This window comes from Pelodiscus sinensis, chromosome 3, assembly GCF_049634645.1.
Source record: "Pelodiscus sinensis isolate JC-2024 chromosome 3, ASM4963464v1, whole genome shotgun sequence".
NCBI classification, from domain to species: domain Eukaryota; kingdom Metazoa; phylum Chordata; order Testudines; family Trionychidae; genus Pelodiscus; species Pelodiscus sinensis.
Genome location: NC_134713.1, coordinates 55,407,078 through 55,427,796, shown reverse-complemented (window position 1 = coordinate 55,427,796; position 20,719 = coordinate 55,407,078). Strand labels below are relative to the sequence as shown.

General features: G+C 44.6%; 1 protein-coding gene across 3 annotated transcripts in view; it reads left to right on the top strand.

Annotated features, from left to right (window-relative positions):
* Positions 1-20,719, top strand: part of FILIP1 (filamin A interacting protein 1) — a 147,294-nt gene that overhangs the window by 72,115 nt on the left and 54,460 nt on the right. For all 3 annotated transcript variants that reach the window (XM_006131943.4, XM_006131944.4, XM_006131945.4), the window contains 2 exons: positions 8,118-8,291; positions 14,671-14,849. In XM_006131943.4, coding sequence (XP_006132005.1) covers positions 8,118-8,291; positions 14,671-14,849 — 353 coding nt within the window. The remainder of the gene's footprint in view (positions 1-8,117; positions 8,292-14,670; positions 14,850-20,719) is intronic.

The following is a 20,719-nucleotide window of genomic DNA, read 5'->3' as shown; positions in this document are numbered from 1 at the left end:
GCTACTTTTGGAGGCTTTAGACTAGAGGACCACATGATTTCTAATTCACTTTGCAGGAGATGGAGGGGAGAGGCATCATGATGATCTCCCTTCAAGTGAACTGAAAAATACTATCTTTTATTTTCTATTATTGTTTAATAGTGTGATTAAACTGCAATTAATTACAATCAATTTTTGAGTTAATTTGTTCTAAGTTAATTGCTTGAATTAACAGCAGTTGACAGCTCTAGTAAAAAGTACTTCATTTTATCAGTTTGAAAGTGTACTGCCTTTGAAAATCAGGTATAAGATTACTCAGGTTGGGCGCCCAAAATCAGTGGCTTATTTTGTAAATACAGGCAGTCCCCGGGTTACGTACAAGATAGGGATTGTAGGTTTGTTCTTAAGTTGAATCTGTATGTAAGTCGGAACTGGCGTCCAGATTCAGCCGCTGCTGAAACTGATCAGTTTCAACAGCGGCTGAATCTGGACGCCAGTTCTGACTTACATACAGATTCAACTTAAGAACCCCAGGCATCCCCAAGTCAGCTGCTGCTGAAACTGATCAGCGGCTGATTCCAGGAAGCCCAGGGCAGGGGCTTCCTGTAGTCAGCTACTGGTCAGTTTCAGCAGCGGCTGACTTGGGGATGCCTGGGGCAGAGCAGCTGGGGTGCTGCTGGGTTGGTCCAGTAGCACTGCCACTCCTCGGCGCTACTGGACCAACCCAGCAACACCCAAGCTGCTCTGCCCCAGGCGTCCCCAAGTCAGCCGCTGCTGAAACTGACCAGCAGTGGCTGAATCAGGACGCCTGGGGCAGAGCAGCTGGGGGGCTGCCGGGTTGGTCCAGTAGCGCCCAGAGCGGTGCTACGGGACCAACTGGCAGTGCCCCAGCTGCTGTACCACAGGCGTCCAGAGCAAAGCCGTGGAGCACGGGGGAAGCAGACAGCCCAGACGCGTCTGGGCTGTCCGCTGCCCGCGTGCTCCGCCGTTTTGCTCCCCGTCCCCCTGGTCTGCAGACCAGGGAGACGGGGAGCAAAGCAGAGCAAAGCTGCGGAGCACGCGGGCAGCAGACAGCCCAGACGCGTCTGGGCTGTCCGCTGCCCACGTGCTCCGCCGTTTTGCTTCCTCTCCCTGGTCTGCTGCAGACCAGGGAGACAGCCCCGTTCGTAACTGCGGATCCAACGTAAGTCAGATCCGCGTAACTCGGGGACTGCCTGTATTGGCCTTAAATTATGATTAGGTAGAACTGAATTTGTAACATTCACCATCCTCCTCTCAAAAAGTTCACACAGACAGTCCCTCATATGGCTCCCAGGTGAAACAAAAACTTCTAGTAACGATAAGCCTTTCCACTCTAACTAGGTAAAAGTGACCAGTGTGCTCATTCATATGAAAGATTACTGAGTGCAGCAGTGACATGTGCATTGTACAGCTGTAAAAGAAGACAAGATAAGTTACAGTGCCAGTTTTATAGAACACGCAATCTGCATAGAGCATAAAACTGGTTTGGCATTTTCATATTAAACAATTTTAAGTTATGAGTGAACACAAAGGTGTAAAGTGATTTTTCTAAAGTAAAAATCCATCCATTTTCTAAGTTCCTCACAGTGATTCTCAACCTCTTGTCTGAATTAAGGATGTGAATGGTTAACCAATAAGCATCACTCTTACTGGGTGATACTTACCAGTTATAGTTAACTGGAGGAGGCTGGAGCAGCCCCTCCGCCTGTGGTGAGCCCAGCCTGGGGCACTGTGGCCCGGCCAGAGCAATGAAGTTCAGAAATGGTTTTCTAATGCCAGAAAAAAACCATTTATTCCACCAAGAGACATTAGAGACTGCAGTTGGTGATTTTATAGGCAAGTTTACTTTCTTTTTGAAATCCCTTGCTTGTGCCTGTGCCCTAGCATGCATTTTATACTAGGTAACATTAAACAAACAGGAAACCTAATGGAAAATACCCACCTATTGGGATGATAGAGTCCCTGTTTGCCGGGACTGGGATATATATCCCATCTGTTGTCCCACTACAGTTTGGGAAGCTTCAAATCTCTCATCTATTTTCTTCACATTGCCTAGCGTCACATATCTATATATCAGGAAACACTTACATCCTTGGACATCTTTCTGACACCCACTACACTGGATTTTCCAACACTAAAGTGATTGACCCTCCCACTTTTCCACTGTCAAAGCAGCTCTCATTCTAGTATGTGTGTGCCCGAGGGCAAAAGTGAAGTCAAGGAAGGTGGCCATCTGCATCCGAAAGTCCTTGCAGCTACAGCTAGTCATTCCAAATCTGCCTCACAATGTGATCCCACCCATTCAGTGCTCCTTTCTCCAGCCCAGAAGCACCACTCCACTGTATGGAACTGATCAACAAATGCCTGCAACATCCTCAGTTTTAATTCACTGTCTATATTATTCATTCCCCCCTCCTCAATTGTCTTGTCTTCATTGCATCCATTGTAGTAGTAGTTGCTGAAGTTCCATAAATTGAGAAGAAATGTGCACTGTTTCTAAAACAGACTTGAAAGTTCCATGAGCTTTGCAGGATCCAGGTTTATTTGTGGGGATACGAGGGACAAAGAAAAGCATCTCAAGGAACTATGAGAATGTTTTTAAATGGCATGTAATTGAAGGGGAAAGGGGAATGTAACCCAAGCACACATAAATCTGAGCACTGTGCTATTTTCCCCAAACACACAGCAAAATGTCCCCCAAGCTTTGCATTGGACAGTGGTGTGGAAGGTACTGGAACATCCACCCACAGTGCAATGTATCTTCTGCTGACACAATCATTTGTAGTGAGGCTGTGCACCAACAAAAGCAGCCAAGTATTCATGTGCTCTAGTGATATGGCAATGCTGGTTGCTGGAAACTGATAAAAAGCTTCATCAGTTAACCTTTGTAGTGAAGACATAGACAAAAAGAACTTCCCACTGGAGAATCCGCCTCCGATTTTTTTTTAACCAAGTATGTGGCCCCTGGCAACCCAGTTCTTTTCTGACGGGATTATTTTGACTTGCTATCTAAAAATGACCTGTGACCTAAAGCTTATTTTAATTAGATACTTTATCACTATGCCTTGGAACAAAACAGCAATGTGTCATTTAAGTGGAAAATTAGTCATTTGGAGGAAACATGAAATCATGAATTTCACAGGCCAGCTATTTCAGCCAATTCCCTGTGGAATCATTATGAGGAGTCTGTAGGGAGACTAACTGAAATCCTGAGAACTACCAAAGCTATTGTATAGTCTGTGACCCTGTATCTCTTAAGATTTAAGAGAAGTTACACTTCAAAATCCTCCCACTCCTTGATTTGTCTCTTACCAGATAAAAGCAATTGGTGTTCTGTTTATTATTAGCACAGACCCTTTTTTTTTTAACTCTGAGTTTCCTAGCAACCTCATGTGGAGTATCTGTTTGTTTGTTTGCTTTTCATAAATTGTTATCATAAGTCCATGGTAACATACCAGAAAACAGTGCTGATGTCCCTGACAAGATGAGGATACAAACATGAGCATATTATATTCACACACGCTTATTCGTGTACACATACAAATATATGATATGGACCATATATATGGACCATAGGTATGGCCACCTGTATGTATGTACCATACAGTACATCTGATATGGACATGGATATCTTACATTGTACATATATACACATGGGTGATATCCATGTGAAAAATCATAAAACTATGCAAAGAACTAATACCGTGCACCTTTGAGCATCTCTTCTGTCTCATCCATCTTCCCATCCTTCCTTGACAGTCCAAAACCATCTTCAATGAGTTGTCATTATATATGAAATAAAATCAACCTGACAGAGAAATATTTACTTGTTTTTCAGCTCAGATTATGATCAATCTTGTACTAGAGAAAAGAATGCCACAAAATAACAATCCAGTATCTTCCAGCCTTGCAGTGCTTTTTGCTTTTTGCTTTTCTGTGGGATCCAATATTTACTTCTACTCTTGAAAGAGCCCAAAGAGAATGTATTTTAAAATTGCAACATGTATATGCATAGAAAAGCGCTCTCATTCCACTTTTTAGGGGGTTTTATGGCTTCTTCTGAGCCTAAACACTGAACTCATGATAACTAATGTACCTGCTATTGCAGCAAAAGTATGAAAAAAGTAGTAACAATTTTTCTTTAATGTCTCCAAAGCATTCTTACAATACTTTTTTTCATGTAACCTAAGTATCACACACAAGCACATGATGGATTGTATTGTACAGATTTTATTGGCATAAGTTGGGGATGACCTGCATAACTCATTTTGTCACTCATGAGTAATGTGGCTTCCTCAGACTCATGCAAATAAAATATTTGTAGTTCTCTCCCATGTATTCTCTGTATTACAGGAAGAGACAGTTGCAATGCTTGGTTGCCTAATATTTTTCATCAGAAAGCCCTGTTCGTAGTTGTCCATAACTGTTAACATGTGGGCTGCTTACTGTCAGTTTTTAAGTTTCGGAAAAAGCAGAGTGATAGTCTTGGGGCGAGACAGTACCTTTGCTGACCCTATGAAAACACAGTCCAGTTTGGTCAAGTTGTAAGTCTTTGAAAATCACCATGTGTGTGTTTAGCAGCTCCATAGAGCTCTGATGCTAAAATCTCTGAATCGTCCTTATGCACTGAAATGGCTTCTTAGCTCTCCACAGAATCAGTGTTCAATGGAGTAGTAGCAGCAGCTGCTTTTGACCTAATGGAAGGAGAGAGCTGGTAGGAAAGCATGAATTCTCCACTTACTGAGTTTAATTCTCTAATATTTGCAACCTTTATTATTGAGCAAGGCTTCACAACCTTCTGATAAGAGGCAGGCAAGTGTAAGTCCCCCATTTTATCAATAGGGCAGTAGGTATTATACAAGGTCACTTCACATAGAGGTGGGAACTGGCCTCTATTTCTAATATGGGAGAACCACAACACAGCAAATCAATGTGCTTGGCTCTGCTATTTGTAACCACAAGAACAAATTACTATCCACTGCCAGGAATAAACTCATAATACTTCTCTGTCTAGCAAATAGTTAGGTCAATCACTGTCAAAATGTGGCTATGTCTCCCTCTAGTGGCTGGTACACATAGATTTTAACAGCCCTTTATTGCTACTACAGGTTGAACTGCTCTCGTCCAGGACTCGATGGTCTGGCAACATCTGTGGACCATAGATGTTGCTAGATCAGAGAGCTCTGGCCACAGAGGTTGAGAGTGGCTGGGAGTGGTGCCAGTCTGGTGGGAGGCAGCCTTCAGGGCCGGTGACCTAGGAGTAGAGAGCCCCAGGAGAGACTGCCCCCCCCCAGGAGATGGGGGCAGGGAACCTCAGGAGCAGCTACAGCCCAGTGCAGGGCAAGCAGAGAGGGCAGAGAACCCCAAGAGTAGCTGCTGCCTTGTACAGGGCCAGGTGGCCAGGGCAGGGAACCCCAGGAGCAGCTGCTACCCCACATGGGTCTGGGGTACCCTGGAACAAGAGCAGGGCCAAGAGCAGGGAGCAGAGTTCCGTGAGTGGGCAGGAGGCAGCAGAACCAGGCAGGTGGTCCATGAAGATCAGGCCTCCAGATTCTCCTGAGGCAGCAGCCAGGAGGGGAGCCGCGGGAGAGCCTGGACATCTGACCTCCCCTGGTCTGGCAAATTCCCTTGTTTGGGACCACTCAGATCATGAGGGTGCCGGACCAGGGAGGTTCAACCTGGAGTTACTTTCCTAGTTCACGTTTTTGAAATCCATGTTATGAATATAAAGTTCATTGGTTCAAACCCTACTGACAATCCATGTAGCAGTTAGCATAGTTCTCTGGGGGTATGTCTACACTACAGCATTATTTTGAAATGTCTTATTTCGAAATAGCGTATTTCAAAATAACTCATCTAGACACAAAATGCATTTCGAAATAGTGTTTTGCTATTTCGAAATAGCACGTCCACACTGATAGGACGCTGAATCGCATTTAAGGCTGGCCGGAACTGGTTCTGGCAGGGCATCAGGTCAGGAGTTACCTTGTGGGGCTGCTGCTTGAGAATATCTGAGACCTGTGCTTAAAGGGACCTCCCCAGACAGCCGGTTCTAAGGTTTCCTTGCCTTCTTGCCTACCTCGCTGAGGGACAACAAATCATTGTTTTCTCTGTATGCTCTGGTTGCCCTCACTCAGGACACCACAGCACTCTGCAACATGAAGCCGGAGCTGCCCCTGGGCACTCTGGTGCTTCTCCTGGATGTGTTGCTACCAGCCTGGCAGCACGTTCTGCAGGCAGAAACAGTCTCCCTGGTGTGCCCCACTGGAGGCTTGTGCCTCATTCCTCCCTCACATCCTTCCACTTACCCCTCCCTAATGCCCCTTCCTGCTGTACAATAAAAGACACATGTGTTCATTACAACAAAGCCTCTTTATGGAACAAAATTGGTGTGGGGCGAATGAAACTGAGGTGAGTCTGGGGAAAGAAGGTGGAAGAAAGGAGGAGGGAGGTTGGGAGAGAGGAAGGGGAAACCTGGGAGGAAGGAGCTGGTAGGGGGAGGCAAGGGGAAGAACGGGGAGGAGAAACTCAGGGCTCAAGGTTGGGGGTCTCGCTGACCCAACTGTCTCCCAGCACTGCAGGTGCGGGGGCCTCAGTGTCCCTGGAGGTGTGGGAAGGGTGGGGAGGTAGAAGCGGCAGGGGCCGAAGAAGTGGGAGGAGGAGCGGTAGCTGGGGAGGCAGTAGGGGCTGAAGCAGCAGGAAGCAGCAAGCTCTGCCCCAGGATCGATGACCACCTGGGGGGGCACGGACCATCCTGTCCCCCAGGATGTGGTCCATGGCACCAAAATAGGAGCAAGGGTCTAGATCTGTCCCTGGTTGGAAGCTGCCCCCTCTGACTCTGGCATACGCCTGCCGCAGCTCCTTTATTTTCATGTGAACCTGTTCCTTGGTTCTCATGTGGCCTTTGGTGGCCAGGCTGGCAGCCATGCGCTTGCAGACAGTTGCGTTCTTCCATTTAGTGCGGAGATCATGGACATTGGAGGCCTCCCCCCAAACCGGAATTAGGTCCCTGATCTCCACACTGGACCAGGCAGGCACCCGCCTTTTCTGGCCCTTGGCAGGCTCTTGGGAGCTGGCAGACTGGTCCTGGGGGGTGGTGGAGGGTTGGCTGGCACTGGCTGCCTGGTTCATGCGGGGGCCACTGGGTCAGGTGCAGTGATTGCTTGCTCTGGGCTGGCAGGCTTGGAGCTGGCACAGGCACTGTGGCCAGGGTCTACCCCTTTAAGGGCTCTGGGGAGGCGGGAGGGAGAGGAGTTTTCTTGGTTGTGGCTAGAGTGGCCACCAAGGCACCCTGGGAAGAGCTGGAGGCCCCTTATTTCAAAATAAGTGTCTACACAGCGCTTATTTCGAAATAGCGATTTAGAAATTGGCGCTATTCCTCGTGGAATGAGGATTACCAATTTCAAATAAGCCCTCCGCTATTTTGATTTAATTTCGAAATAGCAGTTTAGCTGTGTAGACGCTGGTAAATTTATTGCGAAATAATGGCTATTATTTCAAAATAACCGTGCTGTGTAGACATACCCTATATTTTATTTTTCCAGATTCCTTTTTTAAAAAATTAGCAATTTACATACAGTAATTACTTTAAAAAGCAGTTTCAAAGTCAAGCACGTAGTAGGTAGGAAATGACAAAATTATAGTTGACCATGGAATCTGAATTCAGCACCCTTGTGTGTTTTGTATGGCGTAGTTTAATTGCACGAGCATATATTCTTTGTTCTACAAGACACCTGCCTCATCCAGTGACCAGGATGGAGAGTAAAAGAGGCAGGACTCAGTAAGACGAGCAAGGATGATCTGGTTTGGTTAAGGGCCTATACTGGCATCCAGGAAAGCTAGATTTTACCCCTGAATGTCAAAGACTTCATATGTAATGCTAGAAAGACCGTCATAATTCATACCCCCAAAGGGTCAAATTAAGATTACAGAGGCAATCTTTATTCCGGCATTTCCCTCTGGCTTGAGTTTGCAGTCTTAATATTCTTTTAATACCCCCTCCACCCTCCCATGTACTTTGTGTGTGTTCTATATACACACAGTGTAGTTGTCGTAATATAAGTATGGTTTGCCTGTTCATTGTAGGTTGTCTAATTATATTGAATTGAAATCCACAGGCTAGAGAAGATGTGATCCACATGCTGAAGACAGAGAAAACCAAACCTGAAGCGTTAGAGGCCCACTATGGATCTGCAGCTCCAGAGAACGTGCTGCGAGTGTTGCATAGGGATGCCATCCTTGCCCAAGAAAAATCTGTAGGTGAAGATGTCTATGAGAAACCCATTTCAGAGGTAATAACTTATCGAGTTTCCCAAGAAAGGATGCCTAGAGTGAGTCATGATGAATAGACAATGCCTGTTTACCATTCTGTCATTTCACAAAGCAAGAGCCAGATGCAGTGGTCACTGCTCATGCTAATAGAAGGAATTGAAAGGAAGGTCAATATTTCCTTGTTACCAAAACCACTAAAGTATATTCCCCATTATAATAGCATTGGCTCTGAATGCAGAACCAAAAGCCTCTTGTGTTCCTTAAGGGACTTCCCCTGCCTCTCCTGTTCCTCTAAAGAGTGAACTTAGAGCAGTTCAGCAAAACCAAACCCTCCCGAGATGGTGAATGGTGACATTTTTACTCTGTGTTTTAAATTCTTTTCCATTAATATGTACAGATCTGCAGTGTTCAGAGCAGTGGTAAGTGCTCTTGACAGTGTGTCTCTTGTTAGAGTATCATCAGGTAAGCAGTTAGGATGAGAAGACTATCTCACTCACAGCTGTGTAAATTAAATATTACTCCACAGAAGTTAATCCACGTGCAAAAGAAATTTCCCTCCCACCCTTATTTTTATGAGCCTGGATCATTGCATCAGGTGAAGTAAAGCTTACAGACCAAATCTCATAGTCTTTATTCAGCTCTTAGAAAGTTTGTCTACTACAGGTATTTTGCCAGTCTGATGGTGGTGGACCTAATCCTGCATGCACGGGTTTCGGTCTGTCTGAATCTCTCTTATAATTCTGATGTTATGCTAGTACAATGACACTGAAGTCAGCAAAGTTACACCAGCATTCATATGGTATAACAGTGTGGAGAATCAGGCTCATAGGGAGTAAGAGCAGGATCTAAGTAAGACCTATAACCAGGGCTCGACAAATCCGTTTATCTACTCGCCTGTGGTGAGTAGATTTCAGCCGGTCGCCCCTGTGCATTGTGGATCTGACTCATGTGTGGTGTGGGACTGGCGAGTGGATTTCACCGCTATTTGTTGAGCCCTGCCTATAACTACGGTGGCCGTATTTTCTGAACCAAAAATAGGGACACATTAGCCATGCTCCCAACCCCCTTTAGCCATGTCCACCTGCCACCAGAAGTCCCACCCCTGGGGTAGTACTTCCAAGGTCGAGATGGGCACATGACTGGAAGTAAAGGGTGTGGCTAAGAACAGAGAAAACATAATCATTTAATTGGTCACTTGTCTCACCTGGCAGGATGTCAAGTTCAAGAACTTTCACATTAACTCCAGTACTTCCATGAAAATATCTTACTAAGATAGGAACAACCTTTTGATCTTCATGGTTAGATGAATCTACCATAACAGTGAGACATAAAGTTTCACCTAATTCCTGTTGCCAAATCTTTTGAGCTTCTGGAGCAAGAACATTTTTCACAATTGCTTTACTTTTTGTTTGTGAGGATGAAAATTTTTGTTCAAACAATGTAGAAATTAGCTTAGAGATGCAATCTAAAGATCTGTGATTGTGTTTTACAGTATGATATGCAATTACTGCTTCCTTTGCCACAAGCTTCATTTTAACAGAATCATCTTTTATAATAAATGTCTTCACTGAAGCACTGGAAGCTACAGAGCAGACAGCTAACTGATGTTTCTTTGATTGAATATGTTCAGTGATGTCAAATTTTCCACCCTGAGCAACATTTATCTCACTGCTACATTGGATGCAAAATGTTATAGCATTTGAACCTTGATTTGAAGTCTATGGAGCTATCTCAGGATCAAATAGGTAGAACAAAAATGGCCCTGAAGCCTAATGGGTGAATCCAACACTGAGCATAGAACACATTCTTAAAGGAAGAAAAGGCCTCGGCTGGAGTATTGTGTCCAGTTCTGGGCACCACATTTCAAGAAAGAGGTGGAGAAATTGGAGAAGGTTCAGAGAAGAACAAGAAGAATGTTTAAAGGACTAGAGAACATGACCAATGAGGGAAGGCTGAAAGAATTGGGTTTGTTTAGTTTGGAAAAGAGAAGATTAAGAGGGGACATGATAGCGGTTTTCAGGTATCTAAAAGGGTGTCATAAGGAGGAGGAAGAAAACTTGTTCTTCCTGGCCTCTGAGGATAGAAAAAGAAGCAATGGGCTTAAACTGCAGCAAGGGAGGTTTAGGTTGGACATTAGGAAAAAGTTTCTAACTGTCAGGGTGGTTAAACACTGGAATAAATTGCTTAGGGTGGTTGTGGAATCTCCGTCTCTGGAGATATTTAAGAGTAGGTTAGATAAATGTCTCTCAGGGATGGTCTGGACAGTACTGGGTCCTGCCATGTGGGCAGGGGACTGGACTCGATGACCTCTCGAGGTCTCTCCCAGTCCTAGTATTCTATGATTCTATGATTCTATCGCTGAGATCAGTTATTAAGATAAAGAATAGTATCCCTAGGGTTTTAGTGAGTCTTCTCTACTTTTTCAAAATCAATCAGTAACAATGGGAAAGTAGTTAACATTAATAATGGAGCAGTAATGTAACAGCCCACTGTATCAGATGGTATATGTTACAAAGTTGGAGTCAGCAAAGAGATCAAACTAATTCAACATGCCTGAGTGAAAAAAATGTAAAGAAGAATCCAGATACACTGTATCTGAGATCTCCTCACCATACACAAGATGTCCAGTGCAAATTATGAGACTAGATATTCATAACTGTTGGCCAAGAGATCCCTCTGTTAACTCACACCAACATTTGCTTCATATTTGGAATAAAAGTGACCCACAGAACACCCAAGAATCTTAGATGCACACAGCCACTCTATTACTTAGTCTGAGAATAGGTGCAATTGATGAACTTTACCCACATGTCAAAAAACTATCACTGATAACTTCCAGCCTAACAAATAAATGCTACAGGGTATATACAGTTTTTCAAGGTTAGAACACAGTACAATTCATATTAATTGTGTCTAGTGGACCATAATTTAAAGTACACTGTGTATTTTGAATGTGACATTTTCTGGAATATCTGTGATGTTAATTAACAGGGAAAACAGATTGTAGCATTCTGGAGGATACATTAAATATTACTCTTAAGAATGCTCAAGGAGCTTACAGCAAGACTCTTTTGTAGTAGGTGGCAAAGGCACTATGTCCATGGGGTGCCTGGGTTTGGGAGGGACTCTTTGTTCTCTGTAAAATGTTTATATCAAGGAGATGATTGGAAGAGGATTGGTATAAAAATATTGTGGTTTCAGAATTTTCTGGCTTCAAAAGGTCTATTTCCTAGATGAAAATATGACTGATACCAGGTTCTCTCTCCTTTGTGAAATTTAATGAGCACCTGACTATCCTGTTTATCATCTACAGTTGTTTCAAAAGAGTCGCAATCCTGTTCTCATCTTTCTTTTAGCCCATACAGGGATACCATAAAACAGCAATTGTCTTGGCCACTCCTGGCTATGTGAGATGATTCCCACAATTGGCTGAGTGTGGGTATGGCAGGACCTAGTAATATTTTTGTCTGAAACACATAAACAGAAAAGTACTATGTGGGTCTAGCAGAGTGGGATGCTTGTTATAAGCTAAATGAGAACTCTGATTCAACTGACCTCTCCCCAGCAAAACACTGAAGGTAGCTGTGTGAATAGTAATGTTTGGTATTGCTGTTTCCTAGCAATGTTTTACACATGTACCTGAAAACAAGTGTTTAAAAATGCTAGTATGATAATAGTAGTAGTAGTAATAAGTTAGTCAAAATTAGTAGTATAATTAGTCACATTTTTTTAAATGTAAAAAGTTGCTAATAAAGTAATGAGAGAAATTTTGAAAAATGGAAGTGATAAAGTCTAAAATGAACAGTAACCAGAAAAATTGCACAAAAAGAATCCATACGGACTCTACCGAATTTGGATTTTATTTTTCATCAGTCAGATGACTGGAAGCATGTCACAGATGTGCAGTCCAATTTTCCGTGTCAGGCATGGCAAAGTAAGAGCCAACCTCCAGGCTTAGGTAGCTAAATTCCCACTTAGGTATTACAATGCAGGATTTAGATGTCTAACATTAAGTATCCCAGGGTATGTCTACACTGAAAAGTTAGTTCGAACTAACGGATGTTAGTTCGAACTAACTTTCCTAGGCGCTACACTAGCGCTCCGCTAGTTCGAATTTGAATCGAACTAGCGGAGCGCTTAGTTCGAACTAGGTAAACCTCATTTTACGAGGATTAAGCCTAGTTCGAACTAGCTAGTTCGAATTAAGGGGTGTGTAGCCCCTTAATTCGAACTAGTGGGAGGCTAGCCCTCCCCAGGTTTCCCTGGTGGCCACTCTGGCCAACACCAGGGAAACTCTATGCCCCCCTCCCGGCCCCGGACCCCTTAAAGGGGCACGGGCTGGCTACGGTGCCCGTGCCAGGTGCAAGCCTGCCAGCACCCAGCCAGCAGACCCTGCACCTGGCACGGCACAGAGCCACCCACCCGATGTCCCCCAGCCCACCCCCTCTTCCCGGGACCAGGCTGGCGGCTCCCGGGAGCTTGCCCTGGACCGCAAGAGGCGGGCACCTTCCTGGGCTAGTGTGGACATCGTGGACCTCATCCACGATCTCCGCACTAGGCACAGGAAAGTGGCCGTCTAGGGCAGGAGAGCTGCCAGCCTGGCCACCCAGGAGCAGGTGTGCATGAAAATCAAGGGAGTCCACTGAGACCCCCGACCCTGAGCCCTGAGCTTACAATGGCCGTCCTGGGGCAGACCAAAGGTCCATCTAGCCCAGTAGCCTGTCTGCTGACAGCGGCCAACCCTAGGGACCCTGGAGGGGATGGACCGAAGACAGTGACCAAGCCATTTGTCTCGTGCCATCCCTCTCCAGCCTTCCACAAACTTTGGGCAGGGACACCACTCCTACCCCCTGGCTAAGACCACTCCATGGACCCAACCTCCATGACTTGATCTCACTTCCCTTTAAACTCTGTTCTAGTTGTAGCCTTCACAGCCTCCTGCAGCAAGGAGTTCCGCAGGTTAACTATTTGCTTTGTGAAGAGGAACAACTTTCTCTTACTAGTTTGAAGCCTGCTACCCATTCCTTTCCTTTGGTGTCCTCTAGTCCTTCTTTATGGGAACTCAGGAAGAACTTTTCTGAATGCACCCTCTCCACCCAACCCCTGCTTTTAGAGACCTCTATCCTGTCCCCCCTCCATCTCCTCTTTTCTAAGCTGAACAGTCCCAGTCTCTGTAGCCTTTCTTCATCTGGGACCTGTTCCCAACCCCTGATCATGTTAGTTGCCCTCCCTTCTCCCAGTCTTTCTCTTCCCCTCTCCCACCTCCTTTTCCCAGTCTCCCCCAGTTTTGTTCTATAAAGACAGAGTCAATGTTGGAAGAAACGTTATCTTTATTTTGTACATCAATAAGAAGGGGGGCTAGGGAAGGGTAAGTGGAAGGAGGTGAGGGAGGAATGGGGTACGAGCCCCCGATGGGGAGGACTGGGCTGGCTCTGCGGGCTTCTGGGGGTGGAAGCTCTCCTGCAGCCCCCCAATTGCCCCCTCTCCCCAGATGGCAGCCTGCGGCAAGTGCAGCCGGGCTGATGGCTGAGTGGTGTGATGTGCCCAGTGTGGGTACTCCGGGCAATCCAAGCCAGGACTGGTTTTCAAGCGGGGCACCCCTTAGAACTGTGTGTCCGGGGTGGGGGTCGGGACCCTTTAAGCGCAGCCCTCGGCTAGCCTGAGACAGCATCTCCACGCTCTAAGTCCTCCTCTCATGCCCTGCTGGCACTGCTTCCGGCCATCCTTAAGCCCTGTTCAGAGTCCACTCAATGTGGACTTGCTAGTTCGAATTAGCAAAACGCTAATTCGAACTAGTTTTTAGTTCTAGACGCGTTAGTTCGAATTAGCTTAGTTCGAATTAACTAATTCGAACTAAGTTAGTTCGAACTAGCACTGTAGTGTAGACGTACCCTCAGTTTGTATACAGAGTGCCTCCTCTGTTGGTCTGATGGGGGCCCTCAATGGCCATTTACTTCCACAGACCTGAGGACATGTTACCTGATAGAAACTATGGAACACCTCATCAGCGTAGATTCTTAAAAGATCATTGTCTCAGATGTGCCTCCCTTGAGGCACTGAACCCCTTCAATTCCTCTTTCAGATGGTAGGCAAGGAGGGCAGTCAGCACCCTGTTGCAGGCAGCACTCATTACTACAAAAGTATTATAAACAGGTGTCACAGATTCTGTTCTTCATCTATCTGGGAGCTATGAAAATGTTTGATATAAATATACTGTATAAAGAAATCCTTCTTTTCACAGAACAGTTACTCTGGTTCCCAGTCGCTGCTTTATGTAAAACCCAAGACATAAAATAACTGAACTGGCATCTACCAAATACAGTTTCTGCAGGTAGTTAATCAGCCAATGTAAGTGAATGAGACGTTTCAAACAGTCCATTCTCCTTTTCAACAATCCAGCTGGACAGACTGGAAGAAAAGCAGAAAGAGACGTATCGACGCATGTTGGAACAGCTCCTCTTGGCAGAGAAGTGCCATCGGCGCACAGTTTATGAGCTGGAAAATGAGAAGCATAAACATACGGATTACATGAACAAGAGCGATGACTTTACCAACCTCTTGGAGCAGGAGCGTGAAAGGTGAGCACTAGAGATATTGTGTAGCATATCCTCAACATGCTGACATTTCCTCAGTTAAGAAGTGATTTTTTGACACATTTATTGTCCGTGCATGCTATTTATAAAATGTCAGTATAATTGCATTTTACTCGTAACATTGTTCACGTCTACAGCTGGGTGGTCCTTCCAGACATGACTGTGAGTATTTACTTGAATTTTAAAATGAATTTGATTTGGCCACACCTCTGCCCAAATTATGTTAATCTGGAAATTTGTGAGTGATCCAATTTTACTTAAATTGACTGAATTTTAATCTGGCATGCACAAGTGGGTGAATCCAAAGTGATAGGCTTCCTATGGAATGGAACATGGTTTCCAAAACCACACTTTAGAGTAGGGTTGCCAATTTTGCTTGGATATATTCCTGGAGGTTTCATCACATTACATAATCATCAATGAAATATTAATCTCTCATTCCTGGAGATTCCAGGACAATCCTGGAGGGTTGGCAATCCTACATTTTAGTCTTAGCACAGAAGTGAGAAGCAGTTGATTGCACTCTTCACATCCATGGCTGTGAATTCACTATTGTTTGAAGAGCAAGGCTTCTATGGTAATTGAATTAGTCTTTTAGCACTTTAGAAGTACATATTATAATAATACAATATTATACGAGTGTTGCAATATTATCTGATTTACTTTCTACAGCTCATGTCCCTTTTATCAAACAATTATTGCCATATCACCATCCAAGCAATTAATTTGTGTTTTCCAAAAACCATGGTCTGCACATTGTATTTGGAACTCTCACTTCCAGTAGGTAGTATTGATGGGTGTTGCCCTGATAAAACCAGTTGTAAAATATTTTTTAGATAAGGCCCAAAGAGTGAATTACTGGCATCTCCAAAATCAGTCTTTTAAATTTTTATACGTTGTTTTTGCCAGTGTTATTTCTTATATATTTTATCAGCTTATAAAGTGACGACTGCAAAAGCACTGAAGTCTGGTGTTTCAAAGCATGCCACAGATCTGTGTCTGTCTGGAAATATTTCAGACTAACAAGACTTAGCAGCCCTAAAGAATTTTGTTGGCATTACAAAACCCAAATGTTCAGAAATTGTGACACAGGCCCTCCAGAATCATAAGATTGTCTTTAAAATTGAGATTTCAATAAATAGCTTCTGAGGTTTTTTATTTGTCTTTTGATATTTGATCCATTTAGCATTCACATTTTCAAGCTTTTTTTCAATAGCCATAAGAGCTAGAAACCTTAAAAAAAAACAAAAAAAACCCCAAGATTCTTATGCAGTCAAATGGCTAAATGAGCTGGGACTAAGAAAACCCTCAAATATCCTAAGAATCACAGTAAAATTAAGAGAGTTGGCAGTACTACCATTCCTGGAGATTAACTGCCTTTTTTTTTTTTAAATTCATGGACCAGGGACAGCTTGGTGTGAGTTTCTCTGCAACCTCACTTTATCCCAAGCCTAAAGAGGCACCTTCATGGGTGAGAGGTATTTATTGTGTACATCTGGTCACTGCCAATTGAATTGAGATCACCAGCTCAATTCATTTAGGCTACTAAACAGCCCCAAAATTATGAACTATTGGTCACAACTAACTTGAGCTGTTTTCTTTGGTGATCTGGAGTTAAGCATTCTCCTGTTACTAACCCTCTAAAGCCCATCCTCTGTACATGTGCATTTTCTGTCTCTCTGCTCCATTATGTGTCTCCAACTTTTATTTTTACAAACTCCGTAGTTAGTGCACAAACAGCAATAAAAAGGAAATTCTCAATTTAAATACATATTGAGAGCAGATCCTTTGGGAATAGCCAAGACCATTTGCTTGTTACAGGGCAAATAACTGAAGGGCAAGAATTGCACCTGTTGAAGACCCTTTGATTTCTGATAAGTGACAACCGAAATCTGATCCCATAACAGTGGCCATATTGGATGAGACCAATGGTCCATCTAGCCCAGTATTCCTTCGTTCAACAGTGACCAATGCCAAATAATTTAAAGGGAATGAACAGAGCAATTATCAAGTGATCCATCCTCTGTAATCCAGCCACAGCATCTGACAGTCAGAGGCTTTGGGACACCTAGAGCAGTGCAAGCTGAGTGCTTGGGCTGCTACCCAGAGATTCAAATGCTCCCCAATTGATTGGCAGAGCACCCACAGCCAGCAGCATGTGTTTCTATTGATTGTGCACATCTGCACATACCTCGGTGCACATAACAAAATGTATTCCATATATGGATGGAAAAAATGAGAGGGAAGATAGACCTAGAATATAGGTTTGTATCCCTGACCCTCTTGCCTAATAGCCATTGGTGGACATAGATTTTCCATTAACTTATCTAATTCTTTTTTTAACCCTGTTATACTTTTGGCCTTTGTAACATCCCAAGCAGTAAGTTCCACAGGTTGATTGTGCATTGTGTAAAGTAGTACTTCTGTTTGTTTGTTTTAAACTTGCTACCTATTCATTAGATTGGATAACCCCTGGTTCTTGTGTTATATGAAAGGGTGAATAATACTTCTTTGAGAGACGTCCTTGTAGGTGCCCCACAACAGGTGTCAGTGCGTCCTATCACTGCAGACCAGATTCTTTACAGAAGTTCATGGGGGGCAGGGAAGGTGCATAGGTGCCGCTCGGCGCAATCTCACATGCATAGCCACCCTCCCCCTCAGTTTCTTCTTACCTTACCCAGCTTAAGACAGAGCTTGTCAGTGCTCTTCACTCTTTGTTAATCCTCGTAGACAAGTAGCTGAGTTTCGTTGTCTCTTCTTCTCTTACTTTATACATTATCCAAGTTCTTCTCCCTTAAAAAATAATCCTTCTATTTTTCTCCAACTCACAATTCCTGCTGTTTGCTCTTCACCATGTGGAAAATGCCAGGATCGCCAGGCTTCAAACGTTGTTCAGCCTGCAATGACGCTATGGCTGTGTTTGACAGTCAAATGCCTCAGAAAGTCCCATGTTTAACAGGACTGCCAACGCTACGCTAAACTCAAGGCTTGAACATACAAAGACAGGGACCTCTGCCTGAAAATTATTGTGCTAGAAAAGGTGTAACATCCCACCTCAGATTCTGGCACACAGGTTCCTGATAAGGGGAGACCCCCAAAAAGGAAAAAGTCCCCAAAGAAACATGCCTCTTCATTACCTCACAAGCCACAGTCACCTAAGAGGTACAAAACCAAAAATTCAGTAGTGAGGGCATTTCCAGTACTGATAGGGCACTCTTCAGCATGGCACCCACAGAGCCCACAGAGGATACAGGCGCTTTCGTGCGTTAGCACCCACTATGGCACTGGGTAACCAGACAATTGAATCCTCGGCACTGAGGATTACTGGCATGGCACCACAGCAGCCAGTGGCGTAGCGCATCAGCACCATTCTTCCATCTAATGGTGCCACAGTTACTTTGATGCCACAACCTCCATCGGTGCCAACTGCAACCGCACCAGCTCTGGTACCACTTACGGTACTGCTGGCTATGGCATCATCCACTCTGGCACCCAGGTACTGACATCACAGAGACCTTACGGTGTCATCTACATTTAATTCTCCATTTATTGATCCCGACATGTCACATACATCAGCAGCACCAAAACATCACCACCCAGGGATTATGGACACCAACAGAACACACCTTACACTCAATGTCCTCGAGCTCGGAGCCATTCAGCTCACCTGCCAACATTTCCTACCTCACATAGCCAGAAAACATAGCAGACTATATACCAACAACGTCACCTGCATGTTTTATATAAACAGGCACGGTGGAGCCCAATCCCATGCCTTATGTACCGAGGCTATTGCCCTGTGGAACTGGTGCCATCTTCCTGGTGCCCTAAACACCACCGCTGATGCACTAAGCAGAACTCTACCTCTGGACCACAAGTGGTAGATTAATCACAGAGTTCTTGCAATGATTTTTTAACCGTGGCGATACCTCCGGATAGACCTTTTTGCCATGAAGGCAAGCAAAAAGTGCCCCCTGTATTGCTCCTGGCCCAGCATGAACAAGGGCTCCCTCAAAGATGCCCTCTTTCTCAAGTGGAACTATCATCTACTATATGCCTTTCTTCCAATTCCCTTTCTCAATAGGACGATTCTCAAAATAAAGAGAGACAGGATGAGGATCATCCTCATAGCCCTTGGTTGGCCCCAACAACCATGCACACCCAATGACGAAATGATTCCTGAAAGGCCTACAAACATCATACCCAGATGTAACCAGTTCCTTTTTCTGAACAAATGACTCTATGTCCCCCAATCATGCATCCATGCAACCCAAGGATCCTTTTTCAACCAGAGATCCAGGCTCCACATCCACAACACTGCACCTGAAAGCCTGGTACCTAGATGGTTCTCAGGGATAGAGCTACAATGCTCAATTCAGGTACAAAACATCCTTTTCACAGTAGAGCTCCCTCAACTCAAAAGACATACGTGGACTAATGGTCTTGCTTCATTCATTGGGCTACTCCTCGCAACATACGTCCAGAGTCAGACCCATTATCAGTCACCCTGGATTACTTATTGCACGTCAATCAGTTTAATCTCTCTGTGAACTCAATCAAGGTACATTTGGTAGCTATTTCAACTTTCCATACAAGGACGGATGATACTACAGTCTTTGCACACCCAATGACGAAATGATTCCTGAAAGGCCTACAAGCATCATACCCAGATGTAACCAGTTCACATAAGCCATGGGACTTACATTTAGTACTAAATACCCTGACAAAATCACCATACGAACCCATGGCTGCATGGTCACTTCTCCCCCTGTCCCTAAAAAAGGCATTCCTATTAGCAGTAACATCTGCACGTCGGGTAGGGGAAATGGCCGTCCTAATGGCAGACCCCTCTATACACCATTTTCTTCAAAGATAAGGTGTCCCTACGCATCCACTCTAAGTTCCTCCATAAAGTCTGCTCGTCTTTTCGCATCAATCCATTTACCTGTATTCTTCCCCACTCCTCTTGCCAATACCTTCAAAGCACAAATGCATATCCTCAATGTACACAGGGCACTTTTCTTTTACCTTCAGAGAACTAGACCTTTCCAGCTGTTCCCTAAACTCTCCATTTCTATCGCAGAACACAACAAGGGACAGCAGATTCAGTCTCAAAGACTGTTACATTGGGTCTCAGACTGCATCAGAATGTGTTATCACCAATACCAATTACCACCGCCTACCTCGATTCGTACGCACTCCACCAGGGCAATGGCCACGTTGGTTGCTTACCTGCACACGGTCCTCATTGAAGACATATGCGCTGCTGCCACATGGACCTCAGACCAAACCTTTGCCAAGCACTATGCACTTTCTTAGGGACCTCTTTCCTTCACCAGAGTGGTGAAGGCCGTTCTATCTACTGCTTGCTTACCTGATCCAAAATCCCTACCTCCATAGGACACATGGGCTTGCAGTCATCTGCTGTTGAGCACCCACAGGACATCTCTCTTGAAGGAGAAGAGGTTACTCACTTTTAGCAGTAATTGGTGTTCTTCGAGATGAGCGTCCTTGTGAGTGCTCCACTACCCTCCCTTTATCGCCTCTACTTTGGACACTTTTTTATCAGGCCAGGTTTCCAGCTAGAGAAAGAACTGAGGGGAGGGTGGCTGTGCATGCACAGTCACGCTGAGTAGTGCCCGCATGCCTTCCCTGTTGCACATGCACGGCCCACCCATGCACTGCTGTAAAGAACCTGGTCTGCGGCGCTGGGACACACTGACACCTGCAATAGAGCACCCACAGGGAAGCTCATCTCAAAGAATGTCAGTTACTGCTAAAGGTGAGTAATCACCTCCTCCTCATTCACTTTCTCAACACCATTCATAATTTTATAGACTTTTATGTTATCTTCT